Source organism: Emys orbicularis, chromosome 15, assembly GCF_028017835.1.
Source record: "Emys orbicularis isolate rEmyOrb1 chromosome 15, rEmyOrb1.hap1, whole genome shotgun sequence".
NCBI lineage: Eukaryota > Metazoa > Chordata > Testudines > Emydidae > Emys > Emys orbicularis.
Genome location: NC_088697.1, coordinates 453,612 through 468,690, shown reverse-complemented (window position 1 = coordinate 468,690; position 15,079 = coordinate 453,612). Strand labels below are relative to the sequence as shown.

The 15,079-nt window shown below is 58.6% G+C and overlaps 1 protein-coding gene across 1 annotated transcript; it reads right to left on the bottom strand.

Annotated features, from left to right (window-relative positions):
* Window positions 1-3,007: 3,007 nt before the first annotated feature.
* On the bottom strand, window positions 3,008-10,590 carry NAT16 (N-acetyltransferase 16 (putative)). Its single transcript, XM_065416972.1, is given in 4 exon segments — window positions 3,008-3,199; window positions 3,201-3,563; window positions 6,236-6,460; window positions 10,399-10,590. Coding segments are annotated over 4 exon segments (972 nt in total).
* Between the last annotated feature and the right edge of the window lie 4,489 nt (window positions 10,591-15,079).

Sequence of the window (15,079 nt, the reverse complement as noted above, 5' to 3'; positions counted from 1 at the left end):
CTGGGAGCCCGGACGCCTGGGTTCTCTCCCCGGCTCTGGGAGGCGAGTGGGGGCTGGTGGGTTAGAGCAGGGGGGGCTGGGAGCCCGGACGCCTGGGTTCTCTCCAGAAGAGAACCCTCCAACCAGCGTCTGGTGCTGTCGAGGAGCCAATTGACCTTTTAGTCCTTCTGAAGCCTGAGATAGTGGCTCACTTGGGTGGAGACAGAGGGGTCCCCGTGTCACCGGCCGTCCCGCCCCAGAGGTGGCTGCATCTCAGCGCCGGGCGAGGGGTCCCTGGGTAACCGGCCGCCCCGCCCCAGAGGTGGGCGCATCTCAGCGCCAGGCGAGGGGTCCCTGGGTAACCGGCCGCCCCGCCCCAGAGGTGGGCGCATCTCAGCGCCAGGCGAGGGGTCCCTGGGTAACCGGCCGCCCCGCCCCAGAGGTGGCTGCATCTCAGCGCCGGGCGAGGGGTCCCTGGGTAACCGGCCGCCCCGCCCCAGAGGTGGCTGCATCTCAGCGCTGGGCGAGGGGTCCCTGGGTAACCGGCCGCCCCGCCCCAGAGGTGGCTGCATCTCAGCGCCGGGCGAGGGGTCCCTGGGTAACCGGCCGCCCCGCCCCAGAGGTGGGCGCATCTCAGCTCCTGAAGCCCAGCTCCCAGCGAGGTGGTGGTAAAAGTGAAGAACCAGAAGGAGCCAGAGATGGATGGAGGCAGCCGCAGAAGCCAGACCCCAGTGCCCCCTTGTGGTGCGTTGATGGAAGCGTGGGATGGAGTCCGTGTCTGTGCGTCTGTGATCTGTGTCTTTGTGTGCGCACGAGAGCACCTGTGTGTGTGTGTGTGTGTGTGTGTGTGCACACCCCAGTGTACACCCGTGAGTTCTGGGCACGCTGGTGCCTCAGTTTCCCTCTCTGCGGCATTGGGGGGGGCGCAATCTGAGGGTTAATTTAACAGCACAGAGCGAGCGCCCCTTTGTCTGTATGGCTTGGGGAAAATATCACACCCCCCTCTCCCCATATCCCCAGACACACACACCCCTGCCCCCATCCTGGGGGGTTAAATCAGCTGGTGCTGGTGTGAGAGGGGTGCCCTGGGTGAGGCCCCCCACCCCATCGGATCCTCATGGCAGAGAAAGGCCCAACTACCGCGGCCAGCTTAGGGAGGGGTGGGGAATGGGGCAGGGGCCTGTCCGGCCCCAGGGCGGGGACTGGCTGGCTCGGGGGGGCCGGGGAACGGGACACATGGGGGATGCGGCTGTGACACTTGTCCCCTGGTCTGGGCTCTCACCCCAGGTTCAGACACTGGACAAAGCAGCCACTGGACACCACCCCCATACCCCACCGGGCCCCCCACCTCTCCTGGGGGAGCGTCTGGGCGCTGGGCAGAAATGAGAGGCGAGGCAGGGCTGAGGGAAGAGGGGTTTATTGCCACATGGGGATGGGGGGAGGGAATCACAGCTTGGGGGGTAACCGGGGGGGTTAGTTACAGAAAGAAACCAGGCCCCCCCCCCCCCCATTCTGTGCCAGCCCCAGAGTTGGGGCGGGGGGCTCGCTGATCTAACCTGGATCAGAGACTAGCGTTAATAATACGGTGGGCTCGGCCCGGCCTGGGACAACAAAGCCAAAGCGGGGGTGAGGGGGCACCCCACAAGTTACTGCCCCAAGGGAGGGATGCAGGATTCCTGCTCCTGACCTCCCGGGGGCGGGGGGATGCGCTGGGGGTGGGGGAGGGTTTAGTGTGTAGTGCCGGGGGGGGGCTCTAGTGGCGCGATGGGGGGAGGGTTCTTGTTCCAGGCGACTTTATAAATATATCTCCGTTTATGAGACTCTATATTGCACGTTACTCGGTTTAGAGGCATCACTAGAGAGGCGCGGGGGGGGGCTCTAGGCCTGGCTTCCAGGCGGGGTTTTTGGGGGGAGGGGAGAGCTGAGCCCTGCACACGGGTTTCCATCAGCCATTGCTAGGGCTCCGTTGGCATGGCGACCATCGCAGGGATCCAGCAGCCCGTGGGAGGGTCTGTCAACCATTGCAGGGCGCTGTTCTCATGTTAACTGTTGCTAGGCTCCACCAACCATCACTGGGCTCTGTTGCCATGCCAACCGTCACTAGGCTCCATTCTCACATCAACTGTTGCTAGGCTCCACCAACCATCACTGGGCTCCGTTGCCATGCCAACCATCACGGGGCTCTGTCACCGTGTCAACTGTTGCTAGGCTCCACCAACCATCACTGGGCTCTGTTGCCATGCCAACCGTCACTAGGCTCCATTCTCACATCAACTGTTGCTAGGCTCCACCAACCATCACTGGGCTCTGTTGCCATGCCAACCGTCACTAGGCTCCATTCTCACATCAACTGTTGCTAGGCTCCATCAACCATCACTGGGCTCCATTGCCATGCCAACCATCACAGGGCTCTGTCACCGTGTCAACTGTTGCTAGGCTCCATCAACCATCACTGGGCTCTGTCACCGTGTCAACTGTTGCTAGGCTCCATCAACCATCAGTGGGCTCCGTCGTCATGCCAACATCACTGGGCTCCGTCACCATGCCAACCATCACTGGGCCCCATCACCGTGTCAGCTGTTGCTAGGCTACATCAACCATCACTGGGCTCCATCGTCATGCCAACCATCTCTGGGCTCCGTCACCGTGTCAACTGTTGCTAGGCTCCATCAACCATCTCTGGGCTATGTTGCCGTGTCAACTGTTGCTAGGCCACATCAACCATCAGTGGGCTCCGTTGCTGTGCCAACCATCAGTGGGGTCCGTCGCCATACCAACCATCACTGGGCTCTGTCGTGGGACCAACCATCACTAGGTTCCATCGCCATGCCGACCGTTGCTCAGCTCTATCGACCATCGCTAGGGCTTGCCAAGCGGGTGGGGAGGGAGGGTCGTGACTCCTAGGGGAGTTCCTCTAGGGGGCCAGGAACGGGTTGGTGGGGGATGGGAAACAAGGCTCAGAAAGTGCTTCTGTGGGGCCGGGAAGTGTGGGGGAGAGAGGGGGAGTATCCCCCGCCCCCCCAGCTCCCTAGATATCCGCCTCCAGCAGGTACTGCTCGGTGTAGCCCTTGGCCAGCTCCAGCCGCAGGCCGGCCCGGCAGAACTCGGCCAGCTCCCCCCAGAGGCTGGGCTCCAGGAAGAGCTGGCACATGACGTTGCCCCGCAGGGCGGGCAGGCGGGCCCGCAGGTGGTGCAGCAGCTGGCTCTTGAGGTGGGCGGGGGTGGCGGCCGAAGGCGTCGATGTTGAGGTAGACCCAGTCCTCGCCCAGCGGGATGGGGAAGGGCTGGGTGCAGAGGGAGGCGGCCGTGGGCCGGGCCTTGCAATCCACCACCCAGTGCAGCTGCTTCTGCTGCAGCAGGGCCAGGTTGGACTCGCTGGGCTTGTAGGGCTGCCAGTCCTGGATGAGGGTGCGGTTGGGCAGGACCTCGCTCTGGAAGGCCGGGCTCAGCACCAGGCCCCGCACCTCGCCTGGCTCCAGCACCTCAGTGGGCAGCGGCTGGAAGCCGCCCGCCCGCAACTGGGCCACAGCCGCGTCCAGCCGGGCCAGCAGCTCCGCCGCGTTGAACCGCACCAGCAGGATGCCCTGGAGGGGGAGAGACGCAGGTAAGCGGCTGGGGACACGGGGACCTCCCTGCTGGGAACACGGGACGGGGAATGGGGCAGGGGCCTGTCCCCTCTAGGGGGCGCCGGCCCCCACCCGGCCCCAGGGCGGGGACTGGCTGGCTCAGGGGGGCGGGGAATGGGGCAGGGGCCTGTCCCCTCTAGGGGGCGCCGGCTCCCACTCGGCCCCAGGACGGGGACTGGCTGGCTCAGGGGGGCGGGGAATGGGGCAGGGGCCTGTCCCCTCTAGGGGGCACTGGCTCCCACCCGGCCCCAGGGCGGGGACTGGCTGGCTCAGGGGGGCGGGGAATGGGGCAGGGGCCTGTCCCCTCTAGGGGGCACCGGCTCCCACCCGGCCCCAGGGCGGGGACTGGCTGGCTCAGGGGGGCGGGGAATGGGGCAGGGGCCTGTCCCCTCTAGGGGGCACTGGCTCCCACCCGGCCCCAGGGCAGGGACTGGCTGGCTCAGGGGGGCGGGGAATGGGGCAGGGGCCTGTCCCCTCTAGGGGGTGCCGGCCCCCACCCGGCCCCAGGGCGGGGACTGGCTGGCTCAGGGGGGCGGGGAATGGGGCAGGGGCCTGTCCCCTCTAGGGGGCGCCGGCTCCCACTCGGCCCCAGGGCGGGGACTGGCTGGCTCAGGGGGGTGGGGAATGGGGCTGGGGCCTGTCTCCTCTAGGGGGCGCCGGCTCCCACCCGGCCCCAGGGCGGGGACTGGCTGGCTCAGGGGGGCGGGGAATGGGGCAGGGGCCTGTCCCCTCTAGGGGGCGCCGGCTCCCACCCGGCCCCAGGGCAGGGACTGGCTGGCTCAGGGGGGTGGGGAATGGGGCAGGGGCCTGTCCCCTCTAGGGGGCGCCGGCTCCCACCCGGCCCCAGGGCGGGGACTGGCTGGCTCAGGGGGGCGGGGAATGGGGCAGGGGCCTGTCCCCTCTAGGGGGCGCCGGCTCCCACTCGGCCCCAGGGCGGGGACTGGCTGGCTCAGGGGGGCGGGGAATGGGGCAGGGGCCTGTCCCCTCTAGGGGGCGCCAGCTCCCACCCGGCTCCAGGGCAGGGACTGGCTGGCTCAGGGGGGCAGGGAATGGGACATGGGGCCTGTCCCCTCTAGGACAGAGAACCCAGGATTCCTGCCTCCTGCTCTCACCCACGAGACTCCACTCCGCTCCCAGAGCCAGAGAGAGAACCCAGGAGTCCTGCCTCCCTCCCCCTTCCCCAGTGGCTGCTGCTCCATTTTGCTCTCCCGGTATCACATGACACGACTGATTTCCACTAATGGAACTAACCCCCACCCCCACCCCCCGCCAGGCACTGCTCAGCCGGCTCACGTGGCAGGGGAAAGTGGGTCAGCAGCCACGACCTTCCCGGGAGCCAGATACCAGGGTGATGGGCAGGCTGACCCTGGGCGGAGAGGCCTGGTAGCCCAGAGCCGACCCATCAGCCACCGAGCGCGGCCGACTCCGGCCCAGGGACGGGAAGGGCCCTGGGGCCAGCGGGAGTAGCCAGGCCAAGCCAGAGACCCCCACAGCTCGCCCTGCTCTGGGAGGAACTAGACACTGCTGCTGCAGTGGGTTCCCGCTGGACGCTCCAGCCCTGAGCCCTCTGGGGGTCCTTTCCCCATCACTCCCCCTTTTCCCATCACCTCCCCAGGCTTCCAAGGGTGGGCCCCAGAGCCAGGCCCACTGGGTTCTGTGCCCGGTTCTAGGGCCCCTGGGTTCTGTGCCCGGTTCAGGGGACCCTGGGTTCTGTGCCTGGGACTCCTAGGTTCTGTGCCCGGGTCTGGGGCGCCTGGGTTCTGTGCCCGGGTCTGGGGCCCCTGGGTTCTGTGCCTGGGACTCCTGGGTTCTGTGCCTGGTTCTAGGGCCCCTGGGTTCTCTGCCTGGGGCCCCTGGGTTCTGTGCCTGGTTCTGGGGTCCCTGGGTTCTGTGCCTGGTTCTAGAACCCCTGGGTGCTGTGCCCGGGTCTAGGGCCCCTGGGTTCTGTGCCCGGTTCTGGGGCCCCTGGGTTCTGTGCCCGGGTCTAGGGCCCCTGGGTTCTGTGTCTGGGACTCCTGGGTTCTGTGCTTGGGTCTGGGGCCCCTGGGTTCTGTGCCCGGGTCTGAGACTCCTGGGTTCTGTGCCCGGGTCTGGGGCCCCTGGGTTCTGTGCCTGGGACTCCTGGGTTCTGTGCTTGGGTCTGGGGCCCCTGGGTTCTGTGCCTGGTTCTGGGGCCCCTGGGTTCTGTGCCCGGGTCTGAGACTCCTGGGTTCTGTGCCCGGGTCTAGGGCCCCTGGCTTCTGTGCCCAGGTCTGGGACCCCTGGGTTCTGTGCCTGGTTCTAGGGCCCCTGGGTTCTCTGCCTGGTTCTAGGGCCCCTGGGTTCTGTGCCTGGGGCCCCTGGGTTCTGTGCCCGGTTCTGGGGTCCCTGGGTTCTGTGCCTAGGTCCGGGACCCCTGGGTTCTGTGCCTGGGACCTTTTCCCAGCTCTGTGTGACCTCGGGCAAGTCACCGCAAGGCTCTGGGCCTCCGTTTCCCCGTCAGTGGGGAGGATGGTTCTTCACCTAGTCAACCGGTCTCTCGCTGTGTGGGGGTTTGTGGAGCCCAGAACAAAGGGGCCCCGATCTCAGTCCCCCCTCCTCCCTCAGGGCACTACCATAATGCACTTAATATCCCCTCTTCCTGCGTCTACCTGCTTGGTGATCAGCCGGTATTTCTTGAAGTCCTTGGGGCCCAGCTTGTCGTCCCGCGTCAGCCGCACCACCTTGACGCCGGGGTGCTGATCCTTGACCAGCTCGGTGCAGAACCGCTGCAGGACGCCGGCCACGCCCTTCCCCCGCTCCCAGGGTGCCACGCGCAGCCCCTCAACCAGCACCGTTTCTCCGGCGTCCACCACGCAGACCGACTGCAGCCCGATCTGGGGAGGAAAGGGGGGCGGGGGGGAGCGGGTTAGCACGGGCCGGGCGGGAACGGAGCCACCGCTGGAATTAACGAGGGGGGGCGGCGGGTTAGCACGGGCCGGGCGGGAACGGAGCCACCGCTGGAATTAACGAGGGGGGGGAGCGGGTTAGCACCGGCCGGGCGGGAACGGAACCACCGCTGGAATTAACGAGGGGGGGGAGCGGGTTAGCACCGGCCGGGCGGGAACGGAGCCACCGCTGGAATTAACGAGGGTGGGGAGCGGGTTAGCACCGGTCGGGCGGGAACGGAGCCACCGCTGGAATTAACGAGGGGGGGGAGCGGGTTAGCACCGGCCGGGCGGGAACGGAACCACCGCTGGAATTAACGAGGGGGGGGCAGCGGGTTAGCACGGGCCGGGCGGGAACGGAGCCACCGCTGGAATTAACGAGGGGGGGGAGCGGGTTAGCACCGGCCGGGCGGGAACGGAACCACCGCTGGAATTAACGAGGGGGGGGAGCGGGTTAGCACCGGCCGGGCGGGAACGGAGCCACCGCTGGAATTAACGAGGGGGGGGGAGCGGGTTAGCACCGGCCGGGCGGGAACGGAACCACCGCTTGGATCAGGTTGGATTTTTTATTTCAACTGAATTTTTTATTTCCTTGTGTTAAAAAAAAAAGAAAAAAAACATTTACAATGTGATTTGAGTTTAATAAAGAATCTTTTTAAGGCCTAAAACTTATTTATTCTCTCTTCAAACACGGAAATAAAAACGAACCAGGCAGGATCCAGGAGCCTCTCCCAAACTCTTGGCGTTAAAGGCGGCTCCGCTCTATAAAGAGAGAATCGGGGGGAACAGCGAGCTGGGGAGGCGACGCTTTATGAACAGGGCCCGGCTGATTAGCTTACGGGATTTAGGCCAGCGGCTCTCAACCTTTCCCGACCGATGTGCCCCTTTCAGGAGTCAGATTGGTCTTGCGTACCCCCAAGTTTCACCTCACTTAAAAACGACGTGCTTCCAAAAATCAGACATCAAAATACAGACACGTCACAGCGCACGGTCAGTGTCAAATTACTTCTGGTTACCATATAATTACAAAATAAATCAACTGGCATATAACGATGGTGCTCACATCTCGGTGTATCGTAAACCAGTCACTGTCTGTGGGAAACTGGAGTTTGGACTGACTTCGCTAGTGCTTTTTCTGTAGCCTGTTGTAAAACTAGGCAAATCTCTAGAGGAGTTGATGGAGCCCCTGGACGATCTGTGTACCCCAGGGGTACGCGTGCCCCTGCTTTAGAACGGCTGATTTGCAAGCGACGCCGGTGAGGAGGAACTCAAGCTCCGCTCACTTTCTCCTGGGCGGATTTGAAAACGTTCCCAGCCCGCTGGGCAACAATCGGTTTAATTCGCGGCCTCCCGTTAATCCCGGCTTAATCAACGAGCCGCAGAGGGAAAACGAGACGCTGGGGGTTGCCAAACCAGGGAAGGTCGTTCGGTTCAAGAGAAGCGATTTGGAGAGGGGGGCTTGGCGCGTTTCTCTCAGCTCCAGCGCCCGTCCGAGCGCGGCCTGACCAAAGCCCCAGCAGAAAGGGACCAGGCAAGGCCCCCGGCACCAGTTCCTGACCCAAACCGCAGGATTAATGAAGCCCGTTGCTTCCATGCCGTACAGCCTCCTGAATAGCAAACGGACGGACCTAAGGGCACGTTAAGGTCCCAGTGAGCTGGGGTCCCCCTGGATGAAGGGTTAGAGCAGCGGTTCTCAACCAGGGGTACGTGTACCCCAGGAATATTTGCCTAGTTTTACAACAGGCTCCAGAAAAAGCACTAGCGAAGCCAGTCCGAACTCCAGTTTCCCACAGACAGTGACTGGTTTATACGGCTCTGCGTACGATACACCGAGATGTGAGCCCCGTAGTTATATGCCAGCTGATTTATTTTGTAATTATATGGGAACCAGGAGGAAATCAGCCATTTTTCAGCCATAGCATGGCTATGACACGTCTGTATTTTGGTGGCTGATTTTCGTAAGCACGTCGTTTTGAAGTGAGGGGTAACTTGGGGGTACACAGGACAATCCGACCCCTGAAAGGGGGCCACAGCCACTGGCTTGGAGCCAGCCCGTGCGAATGCACCTTGCGCTGGAGAAGGCACTGCAGTACAAATGGAAAAGCCGGTTAAAATGGATGATTTAAATCAATCCCCCCCCCCCCCCGTGCCTTGCATCGGGAGGGTGTGAGCAGCACCCGGTATGATGGGGGACCCTGATCTTGGGGGGGGGGTCTGTGTGGCACCTGAACAATAGGGGACTGGGGCGGGGATGATGAGTCATCCCTGAATTACAGCCTGATTAAGCCCCATGCGGAGATGACTCCTTCCTGCGCTAGGCTCCAGCCAATCCACCAGCCGGGGGCTGGGCTGGCGACGCCCAGGGGAGACAGGGCCCTGGGAGAGTAACAGGCCCACGGGCCATATCCTGCCCCAGGCTGCTCCCGGCTCTGCTCCCAGCCCTGCCCTGTTCTGGGCCTTGCTGCCGCTGCTCCAACCACTAGGCATGACCCTCCCTGGGCGGGGCTTTTAGCCATTACCAGGCTATATATGACCAGAGGATAAATTTCAGCCTATTCCCCCCAGTCACAGGATTCAGCCACCTCTGGGGCGGGGCGGCTGGTTACACAGGGACCCCTCGCCTGGCATTGAGATGCAGCCACCTCTGGGGCGGGATGGCTGGTTACACAGGGACCCCTCGCCTGGCATTGAGATGCAGCCACCTCTGGGGCAGGGCGGCCGGTTACACAGGGACCCCTCGCCTGGCATTGAGATGCAGCCACCTCTGGGGCAGGGTGGCTGGTTACACAGTGACCCCTTCCTGATGCTGAGATGCAGCCACCTCTGGGGCGGGGCGGCTGGTTACACAGGGACCCCTTGCCCGGCGCTGAGATGCAGCCACCTCTGGGGTGTAGCAATGGGGGGGGGGGTCTTTTTATATGGTGGACCCCTGGAGTCGTTACAAGAATTCGTCATTTGGTCGGGTCCCATCGGACAGCTCCGAGTCTGAACCCCCCCCCCCCCGCCCCAGGTAATTTTGCCTGGAGAGACGTCACATGGTTCCCACCCCGGTCCCCCATTGGCCGAGCATTGGGGGCAAATGCAAATTCACTCCCGCATCGACCATTTCCGGGGGCTTGAGGCTGGAGCTGAAGCTGCGTTCGGGTCGCTGCCCCTGCCCTGGCGCCAGGTGGTTCCTGCACCCGGACCAGCCGGGCCTGGCTCGTCGGCTCAGGTTTCTTCCGGTTCGGGGGCTGGCCTGGCTGGAGGCAAGACCCGAACCCGGGGCAGGGAGCGGGGTTCACGAGCGATGCGCCCACCTCTGGCTCTGACGTGAGCATGATGTGGATCTATAACAGCCAGGGACACGGGTCGATCCTGCCGCAGCTCAAGCAGGTCAGAGCGGGGAGCCCGCCGGGAGATGAGAAATGGGGCAGGGGGAGGGGCCGTGCTGGGGGAGGTGCGGGGAAGGATTGCTGGGATGCAGACAGCCTGGGGGGGCAGGAATACAGACTCCACATGCAGCCACCTCTGGGTGGAGAGCGGGGGCTATTTATACAGGGACCCCTCACCCAGCAGGGCAATGCAGCCACCTCTGGGGCGGGGCGGCTGGTGACACAGGGACCCCTCGCCCGGCGCTGAGATGCAGCCACCTCTGGGGCGGGGTGGCTGGTTACACAGGGACCCCTCGCCCGGCGCTGAGATGCAGCCACCTCTGGGGTGGGGCAGCTGGTTATACACTGACCCCTTGCCCGGCGCTGAGATGCAGCCACTTCTGTGGAGTAGCATCTGGGATCTTTTTATATGGGGGACCCCTTAACCCGGCTCACTCTGCCCCAGGAGTGAGTACCCCTCAGGCCCAGGTGCATCCCTCTGCAGGGCACTGCCGGGTCCGATGTCCCACTCACCACTTCTCCGTTCTTCTTGGCCAGCACCACGGTGCGGTTGGGCTCGCGGATCCAGGCGTGGTAGCGGCTGGGGAGATAATCCAGGCCCCCGTAGATGCCCTTCGACATGGCCAGGATCTCCTCAAACTCCTTCTCTGTCGCCACCACGAACTGCAGCTGCGGGTCGCTGCTGATCCCCGGCTCCAACTTCATGCCGCCTGGCTAGCGGGGCTGCGGGGAGAGAGCAGAGCCGTGAGACCACCGTGGGTTGTGGACATCCACGGACATACACACACACCCACACTATAGTCTATAGGATTAACCTGCTTGCTTGCATAGATAGATCTTTTCTTATAGTTTAAGTCGGGGTTGGTAACCTTTCAGAAGTGGTGTGCCGAGTCTTCATTTATTCACTCTAATTTAAGGTTTCGCCTGCCAGTCATACATTTTAACGTTTTTAGAAGGTCTCTTTCTCTAAGTCTATAATATAGAACTAAACTATTGTTGTTTGTAAAGTAAATAAGGCTTTAAAAATGTTCAAGAAGCTTCATTTAAAATTAAATTAAAATGCAGAGCCCCCCGGACCGGTGACCAGGACCCGGGCAGTGTGAGTGCCACTGAAAATCAGCTGGCGTTGCCGCCTTCGGCATGCGTGCCATAGGTTGCCTACCCCTGGTTTAAGTATTTGATGTATTGTAATAGGTTTATAAACGTATATTAAAAGTAAATATTAAAAATTTGGCTGTAATGCAAGAGACCTACAGGCCACACCCTGTATGTTAAGCTAAGGCAAAGTTAGCATCTCTAGATCTGAGACCTTTTAGCCAGAAAGGAAAGTTGATCTTCATCTGGTTACCATAATATTAATATTATTTATTATTAATATTATTAATTTAATTAAATTACTAAATTACATTCCCATATTATCCAGATTAATATTATCAATACACCCTAAATCAGGCTACAGGCTGGCGAGCCAGGCAGGAGCTTCGAGGAGCGTGTGACAGGAATTGTCAGGGATTCCAGGCACCCTTAGACCCTGAGAATCTCACCCGAGACATAAGTAAATGGTTAAAGTTACAGAGATTGTGTCTTACTCACTCCTAAAAACACAGAAACCTGATTTCCTGTGGCTACGGCTTGGCAGCGGTCCCAGTATTTCTAGCTCTGTATTGTGGTTTTGACTTTAAGTTTTAACTTATAGGTTTTGAATGTAATCTTGCATGATAAAAAGTAATATTCTAAAGTAATAGTGTTATTATTTAAAGAGCATTGTTATTTAATGTGATACGCGCGTGTAAGGGGCTTTGTTGGAGGTGGAAGTTGTAACGAATGGCACCGATAAGATATTTGCAGTAGCATCGGGCCCGATGACCCACATTAGTGGTGGCGGGGGAGTTGATAAATATATGTATTAATTGTCGCCAAGAGGCCACAATAACTTGTATAATTCTTCAGTCCTCACTACTCTCCCGGGCTGCACCTCTGATCCATCTGCCTCAGTATCCCCAGCTGTTTGGCAGTCCTGACAGAGGGAAAAGACCTCTCGATCAGCTACGAGCCATAGAGGGAAGAGAGGGGAACGTGCCCCCACCCTTCAATCATTTATTTGGGACTTATTGACCTAAGTGTAAAACCGGTTTGGGGTATTATTTCCTGTCGTTTCTGGGAAGGGACGCCTTCAGTTCAGGGCCGGATCTAGGTTTTTTGCCACCCCAAGCTCCAAGAATGGAACCGTCCAAGCAAAAACAAACAAAAAAAGTTCTGAGAGCGGAACTGCCCGGAATGCCGCCCCTGGAATTGTGCTTTGCTGGTGCCTAGAGCCGGTCCCGCTTCAGTTTCAGAGTTCATTATAGTTTATTACATAATCTAGTGAAGTTGTAGAATTGAAATGAGTTCTATGTTACGTGTTAAGGTAAGTGGAGTAAGGGCAAGAGTGGAGTCTGTTGGAGTTGCCCGCAGTCTGGCTTTAGAAAACTTTGCCAGAAAATACATTCAGGAACATGGAGGAGGTTTAGAACAGCTGAGAAATAGCGAGATGATTTCTGAGCATGGTAACCCATGGGGTTTTGTAAGTGAGGTATTTGATGTAGAAACAGAGCCGAAAAAGATCAGGACTAAACTGGTAAAAGGAATAGCTGTTGAATGCCTGCTCGTGGCTTGTAGTTCGCTGGCAAAGAAATTGAATAAAAAATTAGAGTTACTCAGGGAAGCCCAGCAAACTTTGGATGCCAGCTTAAAATCACTGGAGGGCTATAGATCAGACCGTGGTCAGCTGTTGGAAAGAATTAGAGAATTAGAAAAGAGAGAAGATGTGTCAGAGGAGGATAAAGAATCGGTTCCCGTCCCTATTGGCGCGGTGGAACCAACGGAGACAAAAAACTCTGCAGGGCCAGTGACTAGAAGCAGGGCGAGAGAATTAGCTCAGGCTGACACGGTACCTTTAGGAGCGGAGTTGGAGATTGAGTCTGAGGAGGCACGGGGAGACTCAGGACCGGAAGCTGGCGGTGCAGGAGATACCGGCCGTCTGCAGATAGAAAGGAAGTCTCAGGGTGGCACCACCGGAGGGGTTCATCATCGAGGAGGTGACTAGTGATGTAAAGGGTGAGGTGAGCAGAGCAAAGGGGGAGGAAATATCCTCTCCTCTGTTAGTGTCCGCCCCTGACAGTGAAGAGGGAGTGCCTTTAGAGACCGTGATTGTTCAAGGACTAGAACAGGGGTAGGCAACCTATGGCACGCATGCCAAAGGCTGATTTTCAGTGGCACTCACACTGCCAGGGTCCTGGCCACCGGTCCGGGGGGCTCTGCATTTTAATTTAATTTTAAATGAAGCTTCTTAAAGATTTTAAAAACCTTATTTACTTTACATACAATAGGTTAGTTCTATATTATAGACTTTTATAGAAAGAGACCTTCTAAAAACATTAAAATGTATTACTGGCACGTGAAACCTTAAATTAGCGTGAATAAATGAAGACTCGGCACAGCGCTTCTGAAAGGTTGCCGACCCCTGGACTAGAAGATGCGGTGTCACAAGTGACACAAGTAGCTAGTGCTTGTGATGTAGTCATCTCTAGGTTACAACAGAGAGAGCTACAACAACCAAGGAATACAATTCATAGATTCTAGGACTGGAAGGGACCTCGAGAGGTCATCGAGTCCAGTCCCCTGACCTCATGGCAGGTCCAAATACTGTCTAGACCATCCCTGACAGACATTTATCTAACCTAGAAAACAAGAAAAACCCCCACTTCGTCACAAACCTACTCGTAAATATCTCCAGAGATGGAGATTCCACAACCTCCCTAGGCAATTTATTCCAGTGTTTAACCACCCTGACAGTTAGGAACTTTTTCCTAATGTCCAACCTAGACCTCCCTTGCTGCAGTTTAAGCCCATTGCTTCTTGTTCTATCCTCAGAGGCTAAGGTGAACAAGTTTTCTCCCTCCTCCTTATGACACCCTTTTAGATACCTGAAAACTGCTATCATGTCCCCTCTCAGTCTTCTCTTTTCCAAACTAAACAAACCCAATTCTTTCAGCCTTCCTTCATAGGTCATGTTCTCAAGACCTTTAATCATTCTTGTTGCTCTTCTCTGGACCCTCTCCAATTTCTCCACATCTTTCTTGAAATGTGGTGCCCAGATTTTCTGCTCCTCCACCCAATGTTACATTGGCACCATATAGATCAAGAGATCCAGTCCCTTTTGGGTCGACATTTATTAGCATTTGGGCAATCATCCACATTGCCTAGGTCCCTAGAATTCCGTGGACCTTCTACACCCCCTTGGTGTATGCTGGTATCACCTGGTGGACCGGATTAAGGAACCCCAGGGTTAGGCCGAGGTGTCCCTAGGTACCCGCGTTGGCAAAATAACCCTAACCCACGTAGTAACCCTGGACCTTCGAGTGGGCAGGCCCCTCGACAGGGTTATGCGTTTGAATCCCATATACGGGCCCGGGACCGTGTTCCTTTCTTTTCAGATGCCGCACAGAACAATTCACGCCTGCAGAGACCCAAGTCAAAGATGAGGACTCAATTGTAAGGATGTTTAAGCAGACGCGTGAGGCTCAACGACGGGATATCCGGAAACTCTGAGTCCATGTGATTGAGCTGGTGATGGAAGGCCAGGGCCCGGCACCCTCAAACCGTCCGGTGGCCTCCGTTAACTCATTTTCTTCTCTCCGGTGGACAGCCTCCGGAGAGAGAGAAGGAAAACCCGTAGACTATGTGTCTGCATACTTTACAAATTCCTCGGCATGATGCCAACCGGCCCCGAGCGTAGTCATAGCCCCGTTAGGCAGGGATGCCAGCGGGAGACCCACAGTATCTGCAGTGATGGGGGGCTGCCACAGGAATTGTATTATAGATACTGGGGCAGCAATTAGCATTTTCCATGTCAAGGATCCTAAATCCTCTTCTCTGTCATCAGGGCGTACAAAGACACTTGCAACTTTGGCAAGTAATCAGGTTGTTACCACACTTTCTATACCCATTGAAGTACAGATAGGTCACCTAAGAAAGGTTCATACCTTTGCGTTGATGAAATTAGCAGATCCAGAGAATTGTCCATTGGGAACTGCAAACAGGGATGTGTTCTTGATCTGGGTAACCAATTATTGTGTCTTACTGTAGAACAGGCAAAGGATGACTCACCAGTAGTCATACCTGAGTGTGGCCTGGTGTCATAGACTCATAGAAT